The 22,819-nt window shown below is 30.6% G+C and overlaps 1 protein-coding gene across 7 annotated transcripts in view; it reads left to right on the top strand.

Moving 5' to 3' along the window:
• Window positions 1–22,819, top strand: part of LOC134681048 (double C2-like domain-containing protein beta) — a 143,881-nt gene that overhangs the window by 33,726 nt on the left and 87,336 nt on the right. For 6 of the 7 annotated variants that reach the window (XM_063540443.1, XM_063540438.1, XM_063540444.1 and 3 more), the window contains 6 exons: window positions 5,751–5,894; window positions 8,268–8,397; window positions 9,133–9,219; window positions 11,291–11,474; window positions 14,588–14,683; window positions 17,422–17,589. In XM_063540443.1, coding sequence (XP_063396513.1) covers window positions 5,751–5,894; window positions 8,268–8,397; window positions 9,133–9,219; window positions 11,291–11,474; window positions 14,588–14,683; window positions 17,422–17,589 — 809 coding nt within the window. The remainder of the gene's footprint in view (window positions 1–5,750; window positions 5,895–8,267; window positions 8,398–9,132; window positions 9,220–11,290; window positions 11,475–14,587; window positions 14,684–17,421; window positions 17,590–22,819) is intronic. The other variant, XM_063540445.1, reaches the window with a different exon arrangement.

Here is a 22,819-nt window from a genome sequence, read left to right as displayed (position 1 = left end):
AAATGTGTAATTGTTCATAACTAACCCATACTCCTTCGTGACGCAATATCCATCGGCTCTGCAGGTGGAGGTTCATTAACAAAATTGTTTACTGCATCTCGAAATGCAGTTCTCTCCCCAATTGTTGATATACCAAGCTCTTTCAGATCGTCATCTGAAAGCAGCTTGCACGTATCTAACGAATCAATACGCTGTCGTTTGAACAAATCAACCAAGGCGGTCTTCCCTATTCTTTCTAAAATTTGAACAACATCCGCCATGCCGACTTTTTTCTTTCGGATGCCCTTATGCTTTTACTTTTTATAAACGCCGAGCGTAATAACGTCCGAGAGGTCCCGTGTTCTTATAACGATGTTTTGACATAATGAAGTGTTCACATAACGTCATATGTGTTTCTTACCTCGTAATACCCATTTGACATAACGATGTATATCTTTTGGCCTAATGTAATAGAATTACGACATAATGATGTTTAAACATAACGTGAAGAAAGTTTCGCATCATGTAATGAAACTTTCACATCATGTAATGAAGTTTTCACATAATGTAATGAAGTTTTCACATCATGTAAAGAAGAATTTACATAATGTAAAGAAGAATTCACATCATGTAAAGTAGAATTCACATCATGTAAAGTAGAATTCACATCATGTAATGAAGTTTTCACATAATGTAATGAAGTTTTCACATCATGTAATGAAGAATTCACATCATGTAAAGAAGAATTCACATCATGTAAAGAAGAATTCACATCATGTAAGCAACATTTGCATCATGTCATAGTATTTTCTTATTATAAGGCAGTGATGGCGTTCCATAGTATTTGGTTTGCAGTTGTATAAGAATTGGCACATCTGATTTCCCCTGACATATCTGTGCTAACAGTTTAGCTTACTGTTCGATGTGAGTCAGATTGTGACTTGAAAGGAGAGTTGTCTCATTGGCCCTCATACCACATTTTCTTATATCTATTATACTAAAAAACACAATGTATGAACATTTGTTTTTTTTTTATATACAGATGAAGGTGTCATACCACAAATTAAAAGTCCCTATCTGTTCAAACAAATTTTACAATTTTCACAGCTTAAGTTTAACTTCATAGAAACCAGGTATATCCTGAATTGTACATGTATCAGCTTTCTTCATGCCAATTTTCATCAGGTGTTTAAAATCATATAAAAAAGAAAAGGTCTTCCGAATAGAGGTACCACTAAAAATAACCCCTAGTTTTCTGGAAATCTTAAATTAGTATACTATGGAGTGCATTAATCCTATATTTTGAATGCAACTCATAAACATGTAAATTTTAGCTCAAAATGGTCTTAATATATTTCTCTATCACCAAAAGTTTCATTTCTGCCAATTTGTTGGTTAGTTTAAGTAAACAATAACATCAAACAGTCTGCATCAAATGCACTATTTTTTGTCTGAGTAGGCCTAATTTCACATACGTTCTAAATTTGAGGGAGTAATTGGTGGTATGACACCTGAACTGACATTTTTGTATCTACCCACCAACATGGTTACCAAGGTTACAAAATGAAACACAAGAGTTTACATGGTTAATGGAAATTTATATGGCTTTTTTATGAAATATTTAGCTCCCCTTTGTTGTTTTTTTAAATTTTCGTATGAACTTATTTTGTTAAAAATTGTTGAAAAATGTCCAATTTTCACTTTTGGTGATTATAGAATTTTATTTGTTTAAAAATCAAGGCCACAGTTAAACTGGAGGCAGCCTTAAGGTAGCACAATACAAAGATTTTATAACTCCAACTCCTAAGTTTTAAAATGCTGTAACTTTCCTAATAATGCTTCAAAATTTATAATAGTGGTAGTTATGGATAGCTAACAGATTACTCTTTCAAATTAATGCAATGTTAGTATTATGCAACAATTATGTAACCAATTATGCAATTATAATGTTAATTGTGTCTAAAATATTTTTCACCAAATTTCCACTTTCAATTGAAATTAGTTCCTGCATAGGTATTCATAGAGGGTTGATTTTATTATGTGTTGTTCCTGTGACCATTATCTACAAAAGAGAGTCTCAGATTTCAGATAGAATGTGGAGAACAAATTTTACGCCTAATTAATCATTATCTTCTTTTATTATGTGGTTAGGATGTTTACACTAATTAGAGATTTATGAGAGAATAAAATGTGCTTTTCATTTGCGCCAATTGGCATTTCATTTGCGCCACAAACCATATTTCATCTGCGCCAAAAACTAAATCTTTCATTTGCGCCAATATTACAGGTAAGTACAGGTAAATACAGGTAATAATAGTATAAAAAATAAAAAAAATTAAAAGTCTTTTAATAATGAAGAAACATATTCCTCAAAAATCAGTTATCATAAAATCATACAAGTTATGCTAAAACCTCGATAAAATCATACAAGTAATGCTAAAATCATACACGCAATGTTAAAACCTGAATAAAACCTTGGTAAAATCATGAAAGTAATGTTAAAACCTTGATAAAAACAGAAAAGAAAGCACTATACACTGGAGTACATTATTGAGACATTTGTTAGCACTATAGTTAAGTTACAAGTGTTTTTTTGGTAAACCTGAAGGATTTGTCTCCATTTTTATACGACCGAAAATTTTGAAATTTGAAAAAATTTTCGTCGTATATTGCTATCACGTTGGCGTCGTCGTCGTCGTCGTCGTCCGAATACTTTTAGTTTTCGCACTCTAACTTTAGTAAAAGTGAATAGAAATCTATGAAATTTTAACACAAGGTTTTTGACCATAAAAGGAAGGCTGGTATTGATTTTGGGAGTTTTGGTCCCAACATTTTAGGAATTAGGGGCCAAAAAGGGCCCAAATAAGCATTTTCTTGGTTTTCGCACTATAACTTTAGTTTAAGTTAATAGAAATCTATGAAATTTTGACACAAGGTTTATGACCACAAAAGAAAGGTTGGGATTGATTTTGGGAGTTTTGGTTTCAACAGTTTAGGAATTAGGGGCCAAAAAAGGGCCCAAATAAGCATTATTCTTGGTTTTCGCACAATAACTTTAGTTTAAGTAAATAGAAATCAATGAAATTAAAACACAATGTTTATGACCACAAAAGGAAGGTTGGTATTGATTTTGGGAGTTTCGGTCCCAACAGTTTAGGAATTAGGGGCCAAAAAGGGACCCAAATAAGCATTTTTCTTGGTTTTCGCACCATAGCGTTAATATAAGTAAATAGAAATCTATGAAATTTAAACACAAGGTTTATGACTTTTAAAGGAAGGTTGGTATTGATTTTGGGAGTTTTGGTCCCAACAGTTAAGGAAAAAGGGGCCCAAAGGGTCCAAAATTAAATTTTGTTTGATTTCATCAAAATTGAATAATTGGGGTTCTTTAATATGCCGAATCTAACTGTGTATGTAGATTCTTAATTTTTGGTCCCGTTTTCAAATTGGTCTACATTAAGGTCCAAAGGGTCCAAAATTAAACTTAGTTTGATTTTAACAAAAATTGAAACCTTTGGGTTCTTTGATATGCTGAATCTAAAAATGTACTTAGATTTTTGATTATTGGCCCAGTTTTCAAGTTGGCCCAAATCGAGGTCCAAAATTAAACATTGTTTGATTTCATCAAAAATTGAATAATTGGGGTTCTTTGATATGCCAAATCTAACTGTGTATGTAGATTCTTAATTTTTGGTCCAGTTTTAAAATTGGTCTAAATTAAAGTGCAAAGGGTCCAAAATTAAACTAAGTTTGATTTTAACAAAAATTAAATTCTTGGGCCTCTTTGATATGCTGAATCTAAACATGTACTTAGATTTTTGATTATGGGCCCAGTTTTCAAGTTGGTCCAAATTAGGATCTAAAATTATTATATTAAGTATTGTGCAATAGCAAGTCTTTTCAATTGCACAGTATTGTGCAATGGCAAGAAATATCTAATTTCACAATATTGTGAAATAGCAATTTTTTTTTAATTAAGAGTTATCTTTCTTTGTCCAGTATAGTAAGCAAGAAATATCTGCAAGAATTTTTTTTAATTGGAGTTATCTTTCTTTGTCCAGAATCAACTTAAATCTTTGTTATATACAATATACAATGTATATTAACTTTTTACTACCAACTGATAAATTTAAATAATCTTTACCATTCAGTGATAACAAGCAGTTTTTTTTACATCTTAATATTTTATGATGTATTTAAATGAGTAGTAATTGTTGCAAACTCCATTAGATTATTTTAATTGAAATTAGTTTTGGAATAAGGGAAAGGGGGATGTGATTAAAAAATTGGGTTCAATTTTTCTCATTTGAAATTTCATAAATAAAAAGAAAATTTCTTCAAACATTTTTTTGAGAGGATTAATATTCAACAGCATAGTGAATTGCTCTAAGAGAAAACAAAAATTTTAAGTTCATTTGAATACATTCATTCTGTGTCAGAAACCTATGCTGTGTCAACTATTTAATCACAATCCAAATTTAGAGCGGAATCCAGCTTGAATGTTGTGTCCATACTTGCCCCAACCGTTCAGGGTTCAACCTCTGCGGTCGTATAAAGCTACGCCCTGCGGAGCATCTGGTTTAAAACATTTGATAACCTATATATGTGGTCATCAAATATCACAGAATTCTTTCCTCTGCCTGTCTCAGATTTGACTATGTCCATCATGACACCTCACACTGGACTGGTCATGTGAACACTATATATAATTATAACCTTAGTGACTCTCAGTTTTGTATTAGAAATGAGTATGAACTCACACATATATCCAGGGGGAGTTATGTACAAACAAAAAACAAAATAAATCGTAAATAATATTTAACTTTTCCGTTTTATTACCTGTCATACCGGTAAAATGGCGCAAATGAAGTTGTTTTTTTTGGCGCAAATGATATATAACCTTGAGGCGCAAATGAAAGGTTTGATTTTTTAAAAATTGGCGCAAATGAAATGCGCCCTGAAATACCATAGGGACAATTTAAGACACCCTTTTGAAGCCCATGATGTGTTGATTAAGATTTTGTTAAAATTTTCTGAATAGTTAAAGAGATGATACAGCTAAATTCATTCAAGTGAACTGACCGAGATTTTGGCACAAATCACATAATAATTGCATAATTAAAAATATTACATAAAAGATTAATCTTTTATCTAACTATATATACCTCATTTTTATTTTTTTTATGCATTCATAAGAAAGTTACAGCATTTTAAAGATCAGTGATTGGAAGCAAAAAAATCTTTGCTTAATGAGCCAAATTATTCATGTTTTGTTTCATTAGGGGTACCATTGTGAGTAGTAAACATTTTAGTGAGAAGTATTTCAAGTTGATCACATCAATTCATTTAAAGCACAAAGACTAGTCTAAATGGTGACAGGCATATCATTGGAGACTCATGATGCAGCTCTTTATTATTTCTACTGCAATGGAGGGATAAATGAAATTCATCAGCTATTTCTCAAAAGTTACATTATTATACATGATATATGAAGAAAAGTAAGAGCAATTCAAATAAAAAATTAATTGATGGATATATATATTAGATGGCTGTAGATTTATAAAAACAATCAAAGGTGTATGGTATTACATTAATTTGTACCACAAAACCAGGATAGCAAAAAGATTTAGAATATTGGAAACAAATATTTTTCAAACTATAAAGGAATACATTTGTTAATTATGACAAAAAGCAGCATTGTAGATATCAGCAAAATTTGGCATTACAAAATATATATATATATATATGTTATTAAATATTTTATATTGTAGACTTGGAACTGGGTGGTCTGTCCATACAGAAAAGTTTACAAAATTTAACAAAGGAGAACAACTTAGTATGGAGGAACAAGACCATATTATGAATGTTATATCAAAGTCTGAATATATAGAGCAGGTTGAACAGGAAAGAATTGGGTAAAAAATCCTTTTGTAATGTAACTCTATGATAGATTTGATGTAAAAAAAAAAACGCCAAAAAAAACCAAACACACAAATTTTTAGAAGTGGTTGTTAAATACTATACTGCTGGGGAGTTTGTCTGTTCATTTGTAAGTCCATCATGTTTTGGTGGGTTTAATTTAGCTTAACATGAACTTTTTCATATATAGACACTGCATGTACTCATAAGTCCTCGACAGGTAATCAGAATTTTATTAAAAAATTTCAGAATCTTCACCATATAATGTCATTGTACACCCAGGGCCTTCAAGAATATCAGAGCCAGCCAGACATTTTTTGTCCTATCCCAATTTAAATCCCTTATTATAAGATCTAGTAAAAAGAGGCAATCATGGTAATCAGTTGGACATCCTATAATCAATGATTGATGATATTTAACTGGAGTTTTGTCATAAACACAATGTTTTTAAAAGAAACGTAAACAATTCATCTTTCCAAGTCTGCAACATTAGTAAATTATTATCTGCTGCCTAGGTCACACTTTCACTGATTTCAAGCCGGATTAGCTATATAAGGATACGATCCGGCATCATTTGTGGCAATTTGTATTAGTCCATAGTTTTCTGTATTGAAGCCATAGTCATAGGTAGTATATATAGTACTTGTATTTATCCTTGTCAATTTTTGAATATGCACAAAATTTGACAAGGGATCAAACAACCATGGTAAACCTTACTAACCTTAAATACATACAAATTGTTTTAGTCCCTAGAGAACTATGTACTAGTTTGGTTACACCACGTATCTGTTGAGGATACACTTGGATATGTTAAGAGTTTGTCAAAAACAGCACGATTTCATTACATTACAATTCATGTAGTAGGGATCAGCCAGGGTTCTGACAGTCTGTCACTGTTAACTATGACGTAACAACACGTCAAGATACAGAATATTACTGTCCACGATAAACTGACATTAAAGGATTCTTTATAAATACTCCCTACTTATACATGTTATAGGGTCCAACAAATTCTTTGTCTTGCCATTGAGGTAAACATAACATAATCCAACATGAATGATCAACAACTGCTTCTTGTAATTATTTGGCTGTGATAGGATATTGATATGGCACAAAATGACAGGGCAGTGGTTGAGCTTCTTGATTGCACACATAGTGGTGACCAAAGCAGAGTATGAGTCCTTCATGACTGAATTTTGTGCGGACAATCCAGTTTACATTCGAGAACTTTGTAAGAATAGTCACACATAATCAAGAATTGCTACACGTGGTAGGTCTGAGGATTGGGAAGACCAACACATGGTACAGACAGAGAAATAAATAATTTATTTAACATAACATGTCAAAAATCTACAATTCACTGCCATAGAGAAATGATAAATCACAAGCTTGAGTATAGAAATGATAAATCACAAGCTTGAGTATAGAAATGATAAATGGCTTTTAATGTGGTGGTTTGTACTTTTCAGTTTCAGACCTTTCTCATTTGTACTGTTACCCTTACTAACCCTTAGTCGTACGGTAGCAAACCACTGTATATCTGCCATACATTAGCCCAGAAATGTGTCTTTGCATACTAAACCGTGTCATTTCCAAATCAACCAGCTGTGTCTCATCGTAAAAACCTGTATCACTCATGTTGCTAAATGAACCTTGTCCTTAATTACTGTGGTAGTAATGCCAAACCCTGTAGTCAAACTGTTGTTCATCTGTATCGGATCCGTATCGGACTATTGAAACTGCTTTTCCATTATCATCTGAGAGATTTAATCTGTAGTGGATCAGGCAAGGTAAAAGTGTGACCTAGGCATTAGACTCTTACCCTTGTATTTCTGTATGCATGTCTATCAGTAGGGTTGTCCCAAAATCGCTTTTATTTCTCAAACTTTAATTTGCATCAACCAAATTTTATTTTAATTTATACACAATTCTAACATAAAAACTCAGATATCTAGTTTGAAATTTTGGGTGAGGTTACTTTTAATGTTGTGGGGTTGTGATTCTTTATAATAATAAATGCAAGCATAATCATCACCTGTGTCCCACAGACTCATTCTCTTTTTATTTTACTTGTTATACTAAGATCACAAATCAATGTGCAGGAAATGCCTACTTCAGAATTCATTTTTCACCGCAATTGTATGTTTTATACTGGTAACATTCCTAAGTTATATCTCAATGAGATGAAATATAGAAATCATAAGTGGGAACCAGTATGTCAACAAATCAAATTATCTATGAATATTATATAATTCCCCAAAAGAGGCATGGTTTGACAAACAGCTGTATTTACAAAGTGCAACCTATCTCCATTGAGATAGTTACAGGATATGATGTTTCCTTTGCTTGAATGTGTGTTTATTTTGCAGTCGACTGGTTGATAAATTAGACAATATGAAGAAGAACGCCATGGGTAATGGTTCTACTCAATGTATTTTATGTGGTGATGAGTTTGGCTTACTTGGAGCTTCTCCTACTTTCTGTGATGACTGTAAATCAGTAAGTTATTTTATGTTTCATATTAGCATAGTATTTTAGATAAGCTGATTTTGGATTTTCTATAAAGGCTTAAGATATAAAAAAGGGAGATGTGGTATAATATATAGTCAATCCGACAACTCTTCATGAGACCATATGACTTAGACATTAACAACTATAGGTCATGGTATTGCCTTTGACAATGAGCAAAACCCATACCATATAGTCAGCTATAAAGGCCATGAAATGACAAATATAAAATAACTCCAACGAGAAAACTTACAACTTATTCTTTAGTACAAAAAATGAACAACAAACAAATATTGTACACAGAATGGATTTTATAGACATGGAGACTCAGTATTGCAGACTGTAATCAAGAATGTTCAACCCTATAGGTACAACATAGCTACAGATAATATGATATGTCTTTATACGTTAATAAAAATTTCCAATCCCAAATATCTTCATTTGTGAATAAAATTAAAAATATTTTGATTTTCTATATTTCTTTAACATCCACTTCTTGTTTTCTGATTCTTTTGATGATAATAATGAGTGGTATTGCTTTACACAAAAAACCTGCATCTCCTGGTTTAATACATAGAACCATACCAAGATCTAAATACATATCCTGACATATTGTGATACAAAGTTCTTGACATCCACATCAGTAAGGTAGATGTTGACTAGTTGTAGGGAACCTTATCTGTGGCATCCATCATCCATTATTTACACACACAATTTCTATTTCAGGCTGTTTGTGTAAAGTGTGGCATAGATACATACAACAGTAATAAACAACCTCTGTGGCTCTGTAAGATTTGTAGTGAGAACAGAGAGGTATGTAGAGTAAAGAATATTTTAGAGACTTGACCTCCTGGTTATGTCACTAAGTTTATACCAAATGAAGTTTTGAGACTTGTTGGTGTTTAGCTCACCTGACCAACAGCTTCAGTGTGAGATTTTGCCTTTACTTGACTACCTCTGTCTTCGTTTCTGAGCTTTTAAATGAAATCTTATCTTCTGAAACTAATAGAAAAAATTGACCTCAACTCACATGGTATCATTCTAAGGTTATCTAGTTAAAAATGTCTGGCATATTATTAATTAACTAATATGGTACCATCATTGCTCAATGTTGTGATATTAACCTGGGTACTCTATATGGAATCATCATTACTTATTTTTTTCTTACTTAATAATTATAATGATTTCACCATTATTATTTAATGTGGTTGTGTCATAGGACAATGTGGTTTTGACATTTTAAATACCCGATGTATGTGTAGTTTTAGGTAATGTGGTTGTGTCATAGGACAATGTGGTTTTGACATTTTAAATACCCGATGTATGTGTAGTTTTAGGTAATGTGGTTGTGTCATAGGACAATGTGGTTTTGACATTTTAAATACCCGATGTATGTGTAGTTTTAGGTAATGTGGTTGTGTCATAGGACAATGTGGTTTTGACATTTTAAATACCCGATGTATGTGTAGTTTTAGGTAATGTGGTTGTGTCATAGGACAATGTGGTTTTGACATTTTAAATACCCGATGTATGTGTAGTTTTAGGTAATGTGGTTGTGTCATAGGACAATGTGGTTTTGACATTTTAAATACCCGATGTATGTGTAGTTTTAGGTAATGTGATTGTGTCATAGGACAATGTGGTTTTGACATTTTAAATACCCGATGTATGTGTAGTTTTAGGTAATGTGGTTGTGTCATAGGACAATGTGGTTTTGACATTTTAAATACCCGATGTATGTGTAGTTTTAGGTAATGTAGTTGATTCATAATAAGGAACTAATTTAAATGAAATAATTATAACTTTGGAATATGAACCAATGACCTTATTTGTTGTTTCTCATTTCTTAAAGATAAAACACTATTTATTATATGAATCTTTGATTAGAAGTATAAATATAATACAAAACGCAATCTTTTATAGTTTTGATCCATTTTATGACTGTTCAACAGGAGTGTAGTTAGTGTGTATTTCTATGTATGCTTAAAAGCAGAATTGATAAAAAAAAAAAATGATGACTAAAATTATATTTGATTGTTTTCAATATGTCTGTCTTTAAAGATAATACATTTTTAATGCATGAGAACTCTTTTGTGTGATCATATATTGGTATCACATCGTTGTCGTCCTCGTCAGAAGACATTTGGTTTCCAGACAATAACTTTGGTAAATGTTAAAAGAAATTTATACACGAGGTTTATTACCACAAAAGGAAGGTTGGGATTGATTGGGCTCTTGAGAACCTAATATTTATGGTTCATTTGGCAATAAAAAGTTTTTGTGTTTTGATCTGTTCTCCAATTATCATGTATAAGCAATAGATCACCTAATTATTTGGGGTATGGAATATTTGTTGTGGAATATCTGAAAGTCTAGATCTGATGGGATATATCTGACCTTGACCTCATTGCCATGGATCTTTTTAAATGTTAAGTTTATGATATACATATATAATTGTATTAAAACAGTCTTTAAGACTTTCAATAAAAAATCAATGGTCAGTAATACAGGCTAGTCATGTCAGAGTGTGCACTATATATTGTGAACTCATTTTTAGAGAATTTGCCTCTAATCTTTGAAAATATGATAAATAGGAAAAAACTGTTAATAGCAAAAATGATAGGTATACAAGATCCATTTAATACAAACATGACAGAAATCTTTGGCTTACTCCTAACTAAAGTTCTTTTTTACTACCTTCAAGTATCTTGTGAGTTTTGCCTATTATTTAAATTTGGGATGTGTGAGGGATTGGTAGCCTCTCTTTTTTAATCTTTAAGCATGAACACACATATATATATATTTAGTTCATGTTGAAGTTCAGCAAGATTTAAGAAATCTAACTTTTGTTTTAACTTTTATAATTCTTTATTAATAATTTAAGGTATGGAAAAGATCTGGAGCATGGTTTTTTAAGGGTATACCAAAATATATCCTTCCAGAGAAAAAGACAGGACCCTCTAAATATGCAGTTAGTAGATTGGGACAAGAGACCAGAGGGTCTATTAAAAGTAGACCTGGATCAACCAGACAATACAATACTTGGAGTACAGGTAGACCAAACCAGGGTAAACACAACTATAATATGATTTTTATTCCCCCGCTGTATCAGAGGGGTCATTAAGTTTTTCCCTTATCTGTCTGTACATTTGTACGTATCTAAATTGTTCTCTTAATTTAAGTTTGAATTTTGATGGTGTCTCTTTAACTCTTCTAGAGTTATGCCTCTTTATAAATGGAAAAATTGCAAAAATTTTAGTTTCAGTTCTCTAACTCAACCAAAAGTTATGAGACTAAAACATTTGTTTATTATCACAAAATACAGATATTAAAGTTATGCCCTTCTATAAATGGAAAAATTGCAAGATTTTTTTGTTTCCAATTTATAACAAGCTTGCCTCAATTATATGTTATGAAACTTATATAAAATGCTTGTTACCATAAAACAAAGATAAAGTTTGAATTTTGGTGGTGTTGCATTCACTGTTGTTGAGGTTTTTTATACGACCGCAAAATTTGAAAAAATTTTCGTCGTATATTGCTATCACGTTGGCGTCGTTGTCTGCGTCGTCGTATTAATACTTTTAGTTTTCGCACTCTTACTTTAGTAAAAGTGAATAGAAATCTATGAAATTTTAACACAAGGTTTATAACCACAAAAGGAAGGTTGGGATTGATTTTGGGAGTTTGGATCCCAACATTTTAGGAATTAGGGGCCGAAAAGGGCCCAAATAAGCATTTTCTTGGTTTTCGCACAGTTATTTTAGTTTAAGTTAATAGAAATCTATGAAATTATGACACAAGGTTTATGACCACAAAAGGAAGGTTGGGATTGATTTTGGGAGTTTTGGTTCTAACATTTTAGGAATTAGGGGCCAAAAAAGGGCCAAAAATAAGCATTATTCTTGGTTTTTGCACAATAACTTTAGTTTAAGTAAAAAGAAATCTATGAAATTTAAACACAAGGTTTATGACCACAAAAGGAAGGTTGGTATTGATTTGGGGAGTTTAGATCCCAACAGTTTAGGAATTTGCGGCCAAAAAGGGGCCCAAATAAACATTTTTCTTGGTCTTCACATTATAACTTTAGTATAAGTGAATAGAAATCTATGAAATTTAAACACAAGGTTTATGACCATAAAAAGAAGGTTGGTATTGATTTTGGGAGTTTTGGTCCCAACAGGTTAGGAATTTGGGGCCCAAAGGGTCCAAAATTAAACTTTGTTTGATTTCATCAAAAATTGAATAATTGGGGTTCTTTGATATGCTGAATCTAACTGTGTATGTAGATTCTTAATTTTTGATCCCGTTTTCAAATTGGTTTACATTAAGGTCCAAAGGGTCCAAACTTAAACTTTGTTTGATTTTGACAAAAATTGAATCCTTGGGGTTCGTTGATATGCTGAATCTAAAAATGTACTTAGATTTTTAATTATTGGCCCAGTTTTCAAGTTGGTTCAAATCGGGGTCCAAAATTAAACTTTGTTTGATTTCATCAAAAATTGAATAAATGGGGTTCTTTGATATTCCAAATCTAACTGTATGTAGATTCCTAATTTTTGGTCCAGATTTCAAATTGGTCTACATTAAGGTCCAAATGGTCCAAATCATAATGTGACATAAACCTATGCTGTGTCAACTATTTAATCACAATCCACATTTAAAGCTGTATCAAACTTAAAAGTTGTGTCCATACTTGTCCCATCTGTTCAGGATTCTACATCTGCGGTCGTATAATGCTGCGCCCTGCGAAGCAACTGGTTTAAAACTGGAGCTATCTTTCTTTGTCCATAAAAGTAGTTGAATCAATTTTTAACTACAATTATTGGCAAAGGGAAATAACTCGATTTTTGAAAATTAATTTTATCAATTTCATCAACTGCAACCAATGCACTATTTATAAATACAATGTTCACTGAAAAATTTAAACAATCTTTACCCATCGGTGCTTACAAGCACTTGTATTAATGTTTCTTATATAGATATAGGAAGATGTGGTGTGAGTGCCAATGAGACAACTCTCCATCCAAATAACAATTTAAAAAGTAAACCATTATAGGTTAAAGTACAGCCTTCAACAGGGAGCCTTGGCTCACAACGAACAACAAGCTATAAAGGGCCCCAAAATTACTAGTGTAAAACCATTCAAATGGGAAAAACAACGGTCAAATCTATATAAATAAAACGAGAAACACGTATATATTACATAAACAAACGACAACTACTGTACATCAGATTCCTATATGCTTATATAACTATGGAAATGATTTGTTCATCTCATTCTTGGTCAATAATCTATTTATAGTTTTCTATTTCAACATGATAACAAGGGGTGTTTAAATTGTGAAGGAGTTTATCTTTATTCAGAATCTATCGTATACAGCATACCATAACAGCAAGAATTGTAAAGATGTAAACAATATCTCATCCCTAGGAAAAATAATAGATTTATACTTGTGACCAGTAAGAGACCAAAGTACTCCAATCACCTCATTATCATTAATTGTTTTCAAGTTCAGAATAATTTGAAATATAGTCAAAGATATGAATAAACACTTTAAAGGGAAAGTAGAAAAATACCAAAATGATGCATAAATTTAAAATAAAAAATGTAAATCATGTGATTTGGTTGTTGTTCTATTTTGGTTTATTTGTACCTCCATTGAGAGTGCTAAAATTGAATACACAAAAATAAAGCAAACACTAAAAATTGGATCACATATGTGTACAACAATATCATTATGTTAATTGTTGGGGAAAATATTTTATGTTACTATATCATCTGTATATATTTACAATTGAATAAACATTATATTCTATTTAAAAAGTGATTTTAATTGTTTCACATTTAATTTCATATTTTCTTTCGGCTTAGAACCCCAATATAAAAAAATGTATATGAAATGGCATGCATATCTGATTCCCTTATTAAGTTTTTTTGCTATGTTTCTAGTTTGAGTTGGCCAGTGATATTTTGTCAATAAATGCACTCAGGTAAATAAAGGCAAATATAAATGAGCTTGCTCACTTCTATTATTCCAAAATTAAACACATCAATTGGACGACGCACCAAAATTACATTCACCAAATTAAAACCCATGCCTTCAAGAGAAAATTGCCAAAATATCCAAACCCTAAAATTAAGTAATTGATCCTTATATACATTTTATTTATTTTATAGCCAATAATGATGAGAGCAGTGAGCAGGAGTCCACAAGTGAATCAGAGGATGAGATCAGTATTGGTAAAAAGAAAACAGGAAAGATGAGGGATTCAGGTAAAAATTATAAAATTGTTACATTACTCAATTTGGCAGATGGGAAAATCTCAAACAGAATAATTATTTTCACACATTTGAAGGTATTCAATTCCTACTGGAAATTGAATATTTAAGAGTAATTATCATATACCTATTTTATAAATGTTTTGACAAATTTCCATAGGTTATTCAGAGCTTCTAATGTTTTTTAACTAACTACCTTCAACCAAATGGTATGAAACTTATACACAATGCTTATTACCATAAAACACAGATCAAGTTTGAATTTTGAGGGCTTCACTTTTACAGTTCAAGATGCTTATTATCACTAAACATCATTTTTACCGTTCTAGGATTATGCCCCTTTACAAATGGAAAAAAAACCCTGAATTTTTCTTTCCGTTCTCTTCAGTTTGTTACAACTAAATGTTATAAAATATATATTATAATGCATATTATCACATAGCCTTTGATTTTAAATTTTGGTTGTGTCACTTTTACAATTCTTGAGTTATGTCCCTTTATAATGGTATATGCCTAGAAAGGGCATCATCTGTATCCCTTTGGACACAGTGGCTTTTTATTTTTAAGCAGTTAATCTGCATTATGCGAGCACCCTAGATTTATGCTCTACCCAATAAATGCTGAAATATGTGCCACTTTTATTATCTGGCTGGTTATCATGTTATTCATAACTAATTGGACACTTTTTTCATATTTTTTATTCTGGAATATAAAAAATATTATCATGAAAACCTTAAATGGTCGTTGAATTTCCCAAAAGTTTTGAAGTTGTACATAGGAAGTAGTGCTCGATAGAAATTCTTCTATAGTTCATTATCCCCTGTGCTGTTGGCTAAGATGTCAAAGAACAATTGTATGAAATATTTGATCGGCAAAAATCTATAAAGATGAGTCGTTTACATTTCCTAAATGGCAAAAGTCTAAGGAATATTGTTTTTCATTGATACGTATTACATACGTCAGTAGTCTATTAATCAACTGATATAAGTTGGCGGCAATTTCAAATTACAATGTAATAGAAGACAAAATTTACGTACCTTTTAAATTAGTCTAAGACATCATACTAAAATTAAACTAAAAACTAACAAGAAATTAGAATTAAAAAAAAATGTACAAAACAATTATGAAAAATAAATATGATATACAGCAACAATCACCACATTAGTGGGTCCTCACTATGGACAGGTACATACAGAATGTGGCGACTTTACCATCTTAACTGGCACAAAACTCTCCCCTAACATAGGACAGTGTATGTGCATAATCTCAGACATTTAATCTTTATAAATATAAATAAAAAATAACTTTTGAAAATGGTAGGATACTGTAGGATTGCATAACATACACATTACTGTACAAGCATTATTTGATACTTTAGAAATAGCTGAGAACAATGCCTGAGATAATATTTTGACTCTTTCTTTACTCTATTCATCTGAACTTGGCCAAGTTTGCCTTTGGGTTTTTGATTAACTGCCTATAGCACCCTTTGGTGCTTTGATTATATCTGGTACCTAAAGCCCATTAAAGGCATTTAATCAAAATATTATGATTGCACAGAAATACAATACTTGGTTTAACTTCCCAAATAATATTGGTTGTGGTTAAATATGTACTATAAATTTTTTTTTGGGAAATACACAAATTGTTTTTGGTACGCCTACGACAAGGTCTCAGAAAATAAGAGAATTTCATGCATGCATATTACATAGTACTGTGGATTCATTAATTTTCGTTGGTACCAATTTTCATGGATTATGGGAAACGTACATGTTTGTGGATATTTAATTTCGTGGTTTTGACATAGTTTGTATGTACTTAATTATAATCATGGAACCTTTGATAACTTTAGTATACAAGCCTACAGGAGATTTGTTATTCATTGAATATTAAAATTCCTTGTTCATCTGTACCCACAAAATCCACCAAACAATTTAAATGTTTATCTAAATACAAATTCCTTTAAAATTGTATCCAAACTTTGGCACAACCACAAATCACTTTAATATTCACAAAAATGCAAGGTTTTCGCAAATCAAGAAAGATTGGTACCCATGAAAATTAATTGATCTTCAGTATCTAGTATGAATTTGTATTTAATTTCCTTGTACATCAAGAAACATAGACCCTACTTTAGGTAAAACAAAACATATGGGTAAAATGATTTTTTTTTTATTTTGAAAAGAACATTTAATGGAATTTTTAAGCCGCTCATTTTTTATATAGAAAAGCATAAATAATCATAGATGAAAGATTTAAGCAAACAATTATAGGTGAGTGATCTAGGCTCTTGAGAGTCTCTTGTTCCAGTGTACAAGCTTTAGTAACCGTGTAACCTCAAGTTTCCAAAATATTCTATAAAAACACCAAATAAAATAAGAATTGTGCTTTGAGACACATACCTTGTTTCTTTGAAGTTAAACATAAGGCAATATAGGAAGAAAACTGTAAAAATTTGATTCTGAATTGGTGGTCTGATACTGCTAATAAATTGAGATACCTGACATTTGAAGTTAGATAGCTACTGCCAAGAAAAATAATAAGGTAGTGGAATTAAGCTAATCAGTGCAATTAACACATCACCCAAGGCAGATATGCATCAAACAATACTGGATGTATAAATCCTTTATACCAAAATTATATCCACCTAATGTATGTTTAATCACTAACTTTGGTCAATGTATGTTTAATTCCTGTAAGAATACATTCTTAAATGTTTTATTTTTTTATAGAGAGTGACAACATAAGTTTAGCAAGTTCAACAAGTGGGCAGTATTATAATCATTCCAAAGAAAGCAGACCTAGTAATGCAAGCAGTACATATGGTGGACAAATGAGTGCAACAGAAAGTAGCCGAGGAGATGACCCTCATGATTCATCAGATAATGAGAGTACCCGAGGTAATGGTCCCACTTTCTTAAACATCTGTACAACTACAGATTATACCTTAAACAACATTTTATACCTATTGTGATAAAATACCTTTTTTTTTTACATTGAAGAAACAAGAATTGCTTTCTACTCAATATTTCGTAAAACAAATTCAGTGCATTTCTACAATATCATTCAAAATTTGAATTATAGTAGATTTTATAATGCCACTGCTATTAATTTATTTCTTTGTCATTCAAACAATCTTAAAATTAAACAGTTTGAGTGAATTTATTGCTTTGGTTAAAATTTCATGAATAACAATTTCATGAAAAACAATCAAAATAGAAGGGAAGTTAATTACTTATTTTGTGGACTCCTATATAAAGAAAATGATTCTCCTCTGCTACCAAAAGGTATTAACAGTTTTATGAGAGAATACAAGCCATATGTAATCACTGAATAAAACTGGCCAAAAAAAAATGATGAAAATAGTTCAATGTCTTCTGCAGTTAATTGTACTATTAAACCTTTCATGTTCTAGATAATATAATCCCAGAAGAAAATGTTCAATACTGGTTAGGTATTTGACTATTCGACTGTAAAACTTATTTGACTTACAACGGGTTGGGGTGTTGAGATGTAAGGATAACAGTGAAATCTATTTTTTCAAACTGGTAATTTCACGAAACACACCTGTTGAATTTAAAGCCAGACATATATTACTGTCTTTTCATGTGCTCATCATTAATAAATTATATATAGAAACATTTGAAAAATCTATATTTATTTTTTGTACTACCTTTTTTACATCTAGGAATTCCTAGCTTCATACTAACAACAAGGTTCATGTATTGTAAAATCAGAAATTATTGTGGTGTTTTATTAATGCGACATTGTCTGGTTCTCAATGGTAAAAACTTGTATACATATTTCCTTCATGAAATTGTTGTAATAGATTGCATTAATTATATTTCGCAGTATGACAGTGGTCAATGATTTGCAGGAATAAATTCACATATAAATTCCTTAATTTAGAGAATTAAAATTTGTTTTGTGAACATGCTTGATTACAGATTAAAACTACAAATTAAAGTTACCTGCATGAGTGAATTTTTTGTACACTCAAAGAACAATTTTGTATAATTGAATTTTGGAAACAATTTGATACTTTCTAAGAACATTTGTTTTGACGAGATGTATAACAATACAATATTATTTTCTCATGTTTGTAGGATGAGTAACCTCTCAAAGCATTTTTTTGTTTTATCCCTGACCTTATATCCATTGAAACATTTGTCATATTTGTTCTCAAAACTACAAACAAAGCTTCATGTTAACATGCTATTTGTGTGATGTCATCAGTTATTAACTTTTTGCTAGCAGAATACCCAAACACAAACACACACAAGAAAGAACACCATAACCTCAACTTTATTCCAGAAACTTCAAACTTCAGACAAATGCTTGAGTGAGAAATTCAGTTTGAAACTAGCTGCATAAGGCATTTGATTTTTTTTGAAAAAGACAATATTTGAAATCAGAATTATATTATCTACTCACAATGATAAAATGTTTGGTAAATTAAATTTTCTTACATTACTGATCTATATTAATCACTAAGAAGGCGTATCAAACAATTCTTCAATGGAGCTAAATTAGATGTAAACAACGTTTCACAAAAAAAATTATATAACTTTATTCAATTATTAGGACTAAAGTAAATTAGCTAAATCTACTTATTTTATTAGGAATTTTTATGACAATAGATAAACATGCTTGTTGTTCAGTGAGCCAAGGCTCCATGTTGAATGCCGTACTTTGACCTATAATGGTTTACTTTTATAAATTGTTATTTGGATAAGGAGTTGTCTCATTGGCACTCACACCACATCTACCTATATCTATTCATATTGTTAAAGAAAAAAATATTTAATAACCTCAGCCGAACTAAAACCATCCTTAATATATTTTTTTTTAATTTATTGAATGCTCCTGTTGACCATGTAGATTAAGCAACATGACCCACTATTAAATAAAAATAAAATAGACCTTCAAATAATCCAATATCTTAAATATTTTATGTGATTGAGATCCATACTTTTGGCAAGAAGTATGTATATTTTTGCCTATAAGTATTATGGTTGATTATCTGCACATCAAGTATGGCTACAGTGTAGTTATGAATAAATAATAACAAAATGTTATTTGGCTGATTCAATAAAAATGAATGTGTATTATAAAGTAGTCAAATGTTACATATAATAGTTGCCCAGGTTAACTTATTTTCAGTTTATTAACTCAGTTTATGCATTGATGTAAGGTCTCCTAGGCATTATGGCTGTGATCAAGTAATAATTTTATAATGTGGTGATAAATTATTGAAGTTTCTTTATTGAAGATTCCACTTTTGAAATTATAGCTATTAGCCTTGAAAACTACGGTTTTGATTTGTCATGCAAAACGAGTTAAACTATAAAGAAAATCACTTGTTTTTAAAGCAATGTTATACAATTATTTTCTTGATAACAGATAAGCTGCTAAAAAAACATATAATACCATTTTTGGTACACATGACAGAAAGTGTTGAAAGTCATTAATTTAAGTTTGTCAACTCAAAATCAAATTGTGCAGTCAAAATGTTATAACTATTCAAGATACTTGTCAATGAGACAGCAACCCAACAACACAAATAGCCAAGAAGACTATTTATAGCTCTTAATTGCTGAATTGAAAAAAATAGTTGTGAAAAAAACCCAAGTATAAAAAAAAAGATTTCTATCAATGAATTTCACTGACCCATAAAACAGCATACAATGAAAGAGTGTTTTTGATTACTAAACACAAGTTCAAGTGTTATAGCTGCCATCCTACACTCTAATAGGACTGTATTTGACAGATTGGTAATTATTTTGCCTGTTTTATCAAATGCTATATATAGGTTTAATAAGGTTCGTGTTTGGTGTTCAACATGATCATCAACATATTTTATAGACTCTCACCAAGTTAGTTCTAGGGGAGAAGGTTTTCTAAATAGTTAATAAGACACCTTTATGTCGGGTGAAGTAATGTAAGACTTGTTATGTTGTAAGGTCAGACATTGATATTGTTTTGCCAGGTTGTATTTAAAAAACAAATGCATGTATTATATATTGCTTATACTTCTGAAGCTGAATTGATATCTTGAATTTTCATCCTTCATTACAACATTCCATTGAAGTATTAACATTCTAACAATTCTTATATAATGATAACTTATGTTTTGATTTTAATATCCCTAGATAATTTGAAAAAATAGAACACATGTTATCCCTGTTAACCCACTTCTTTAACTCAACAATGAGTAATAAGGGGATTTCTTCAAATCAACATGTGTATAATCAAGAAGTTAACAGGCATGACAAGGAATTTACTATTTTCAAGAATTGTCTGAAAGAAATTACTTAAAAGAGGATGAAAATTAAAGAATCAATTTAAAATGTCTGCATTCCTGCATGAATATTTATATCTCATTTCCATGGTTATGGCTGTTTATTAACAATTCTTTCCTTTTCTAACCAGGTACCTCTTCTGTTCCTCGTCATTACTCTTCATCCAATCAGCAAAGAGACAGTACACGCTATAGATATCACTGACCAATCATCTGCCCTGTAGCTTCCATGCCTGGTGTCTGCTTTTTGGACTTCCTTTATGTAACATGCATATTATTTATATATTTACATTAAATGTAACATGTAATCCTTTTAGCTACCCTGGCACAAAATGCCAGAATGAGAAAGTGCAATCACTTGGCATCCTTTAACATTAGTCTGTCTTTCTTTTTCTCTCAAAAAACATTTAGGGGGATTATTGGAGTTGCCAAAATTTAGTCAATGTGCCTCTGCAGCAAGTTCTAAGGAATAATGGATGTGATGTTCATAAGCATATTGAAGGAAGGAAAATAATTCCCCCTAAGATGCAGAGGTTAAATAAAGACAACAGTAGTATACCATGGTTCAAAATCTGCCATATTCAAAATCAAATGAAACTTTAAAAAAATTAATATGTTTTATACACTTAAATGACTAATTTTTACTATAAACTAAGTGAAAACATACTTTCCTGTTAAAGAACATCCTTTATATTATTTAAAACTTAATATATGTAAAAAAAAAAAACATGATGAAAGAATGTAAACAAACATGCACTAGATGTTAAATAGTAATATCTGGTTCTTGAAGTTCAAATTAAGTACACCAAATCATTTAACACTTTTAAGAGAAAGTTTTAACATGTTTAACAAATTAAATAACATGGAAAATATTTTTAAAAAAGTATCATGCTTCTATCTACTTATTTTCCCTCTGCTTCACATCCTCTGTGTTGATTGTTATCAATTTCTCTATGATATATCTGCAACACACTCAAGAGTTAATTACCTTGTGATAAACAACCACTAGATTGAATATATAATTTGAGGATAATGAATTATAGATTGGTAATAAATTTAAGAAAAATTATACAAGACCCTGTTTAGTACATACATTCATGCATTGGTACAATAATATTGATAACATTATAATGGCAAGAAACTGGTATTCATAGGATTCAGTGACTTTAATTATTCAAATCTAAAGTTTATCTCTTCTATTAAATGACCAATAATCATTTATTATTGTTCAAGTTGTGTATCTCAGGAATTGTAACATTAGGGTAGAATTACAGTACATTTCATACTTAAATTTCCTCACATTCAGATATAATTTACATCAGAATTGTGAGTTGACTTCTTATACATGTTATAAGAATTATTGCCATTAAATTACAATTTTTTTTTTGCATTATTGACAATTATTTGAAAAATTATAATAGATGAAATAAATAGAAAATGATCCTCAATACAAGATCTAGAATTAAAGAATATTGCTGAATTGTTGGTCATTGTTTATTTTTTGCCATTTCATGAAATACAAAGATAAATATTTAAACAGGGGAATGATGAAAAAGACAAGATCCATGTATATATCAATATGGCTCAAACATTCAGTCAGTTCCTTATTGGAGTTATTGCCCTTACTTTATGATATTTACCATTTGTTTTTTGTTTATTATCTTGAAAACTAATAGACAGATAGAAACTTTAAAAAGCAAAAATTAGTAAGATCTACAAAATATCTAAATTCTCAAATTTCTCAGAAAACTTTTTATGGGACCTTTTGCATTTTATCGATAAGTTTAAAATTTGTTTGGGAAACCTTGGTAAATAAGAAAAAATTGTAA

Source organism: Mytilus trossulus, chromosome 8 (genome assembly GCF_036588685.1).
Source record: "Mytilus trossulus isolate FHL-02 chromosome 8, PNRI_Mtr1.1.1.hap1, whole genome shotgun sequence".
In the NCBI taxonomy this organism is placed as follows: Eukaryota; Metazoa; Mollusca; class Bivalvia; order Mytilida; family Mytilidae; genus Mytilus; species Mytilus trossulus.
This window is presented reverse-complemented; position numbering and strand designations above follow the sequence as displayed.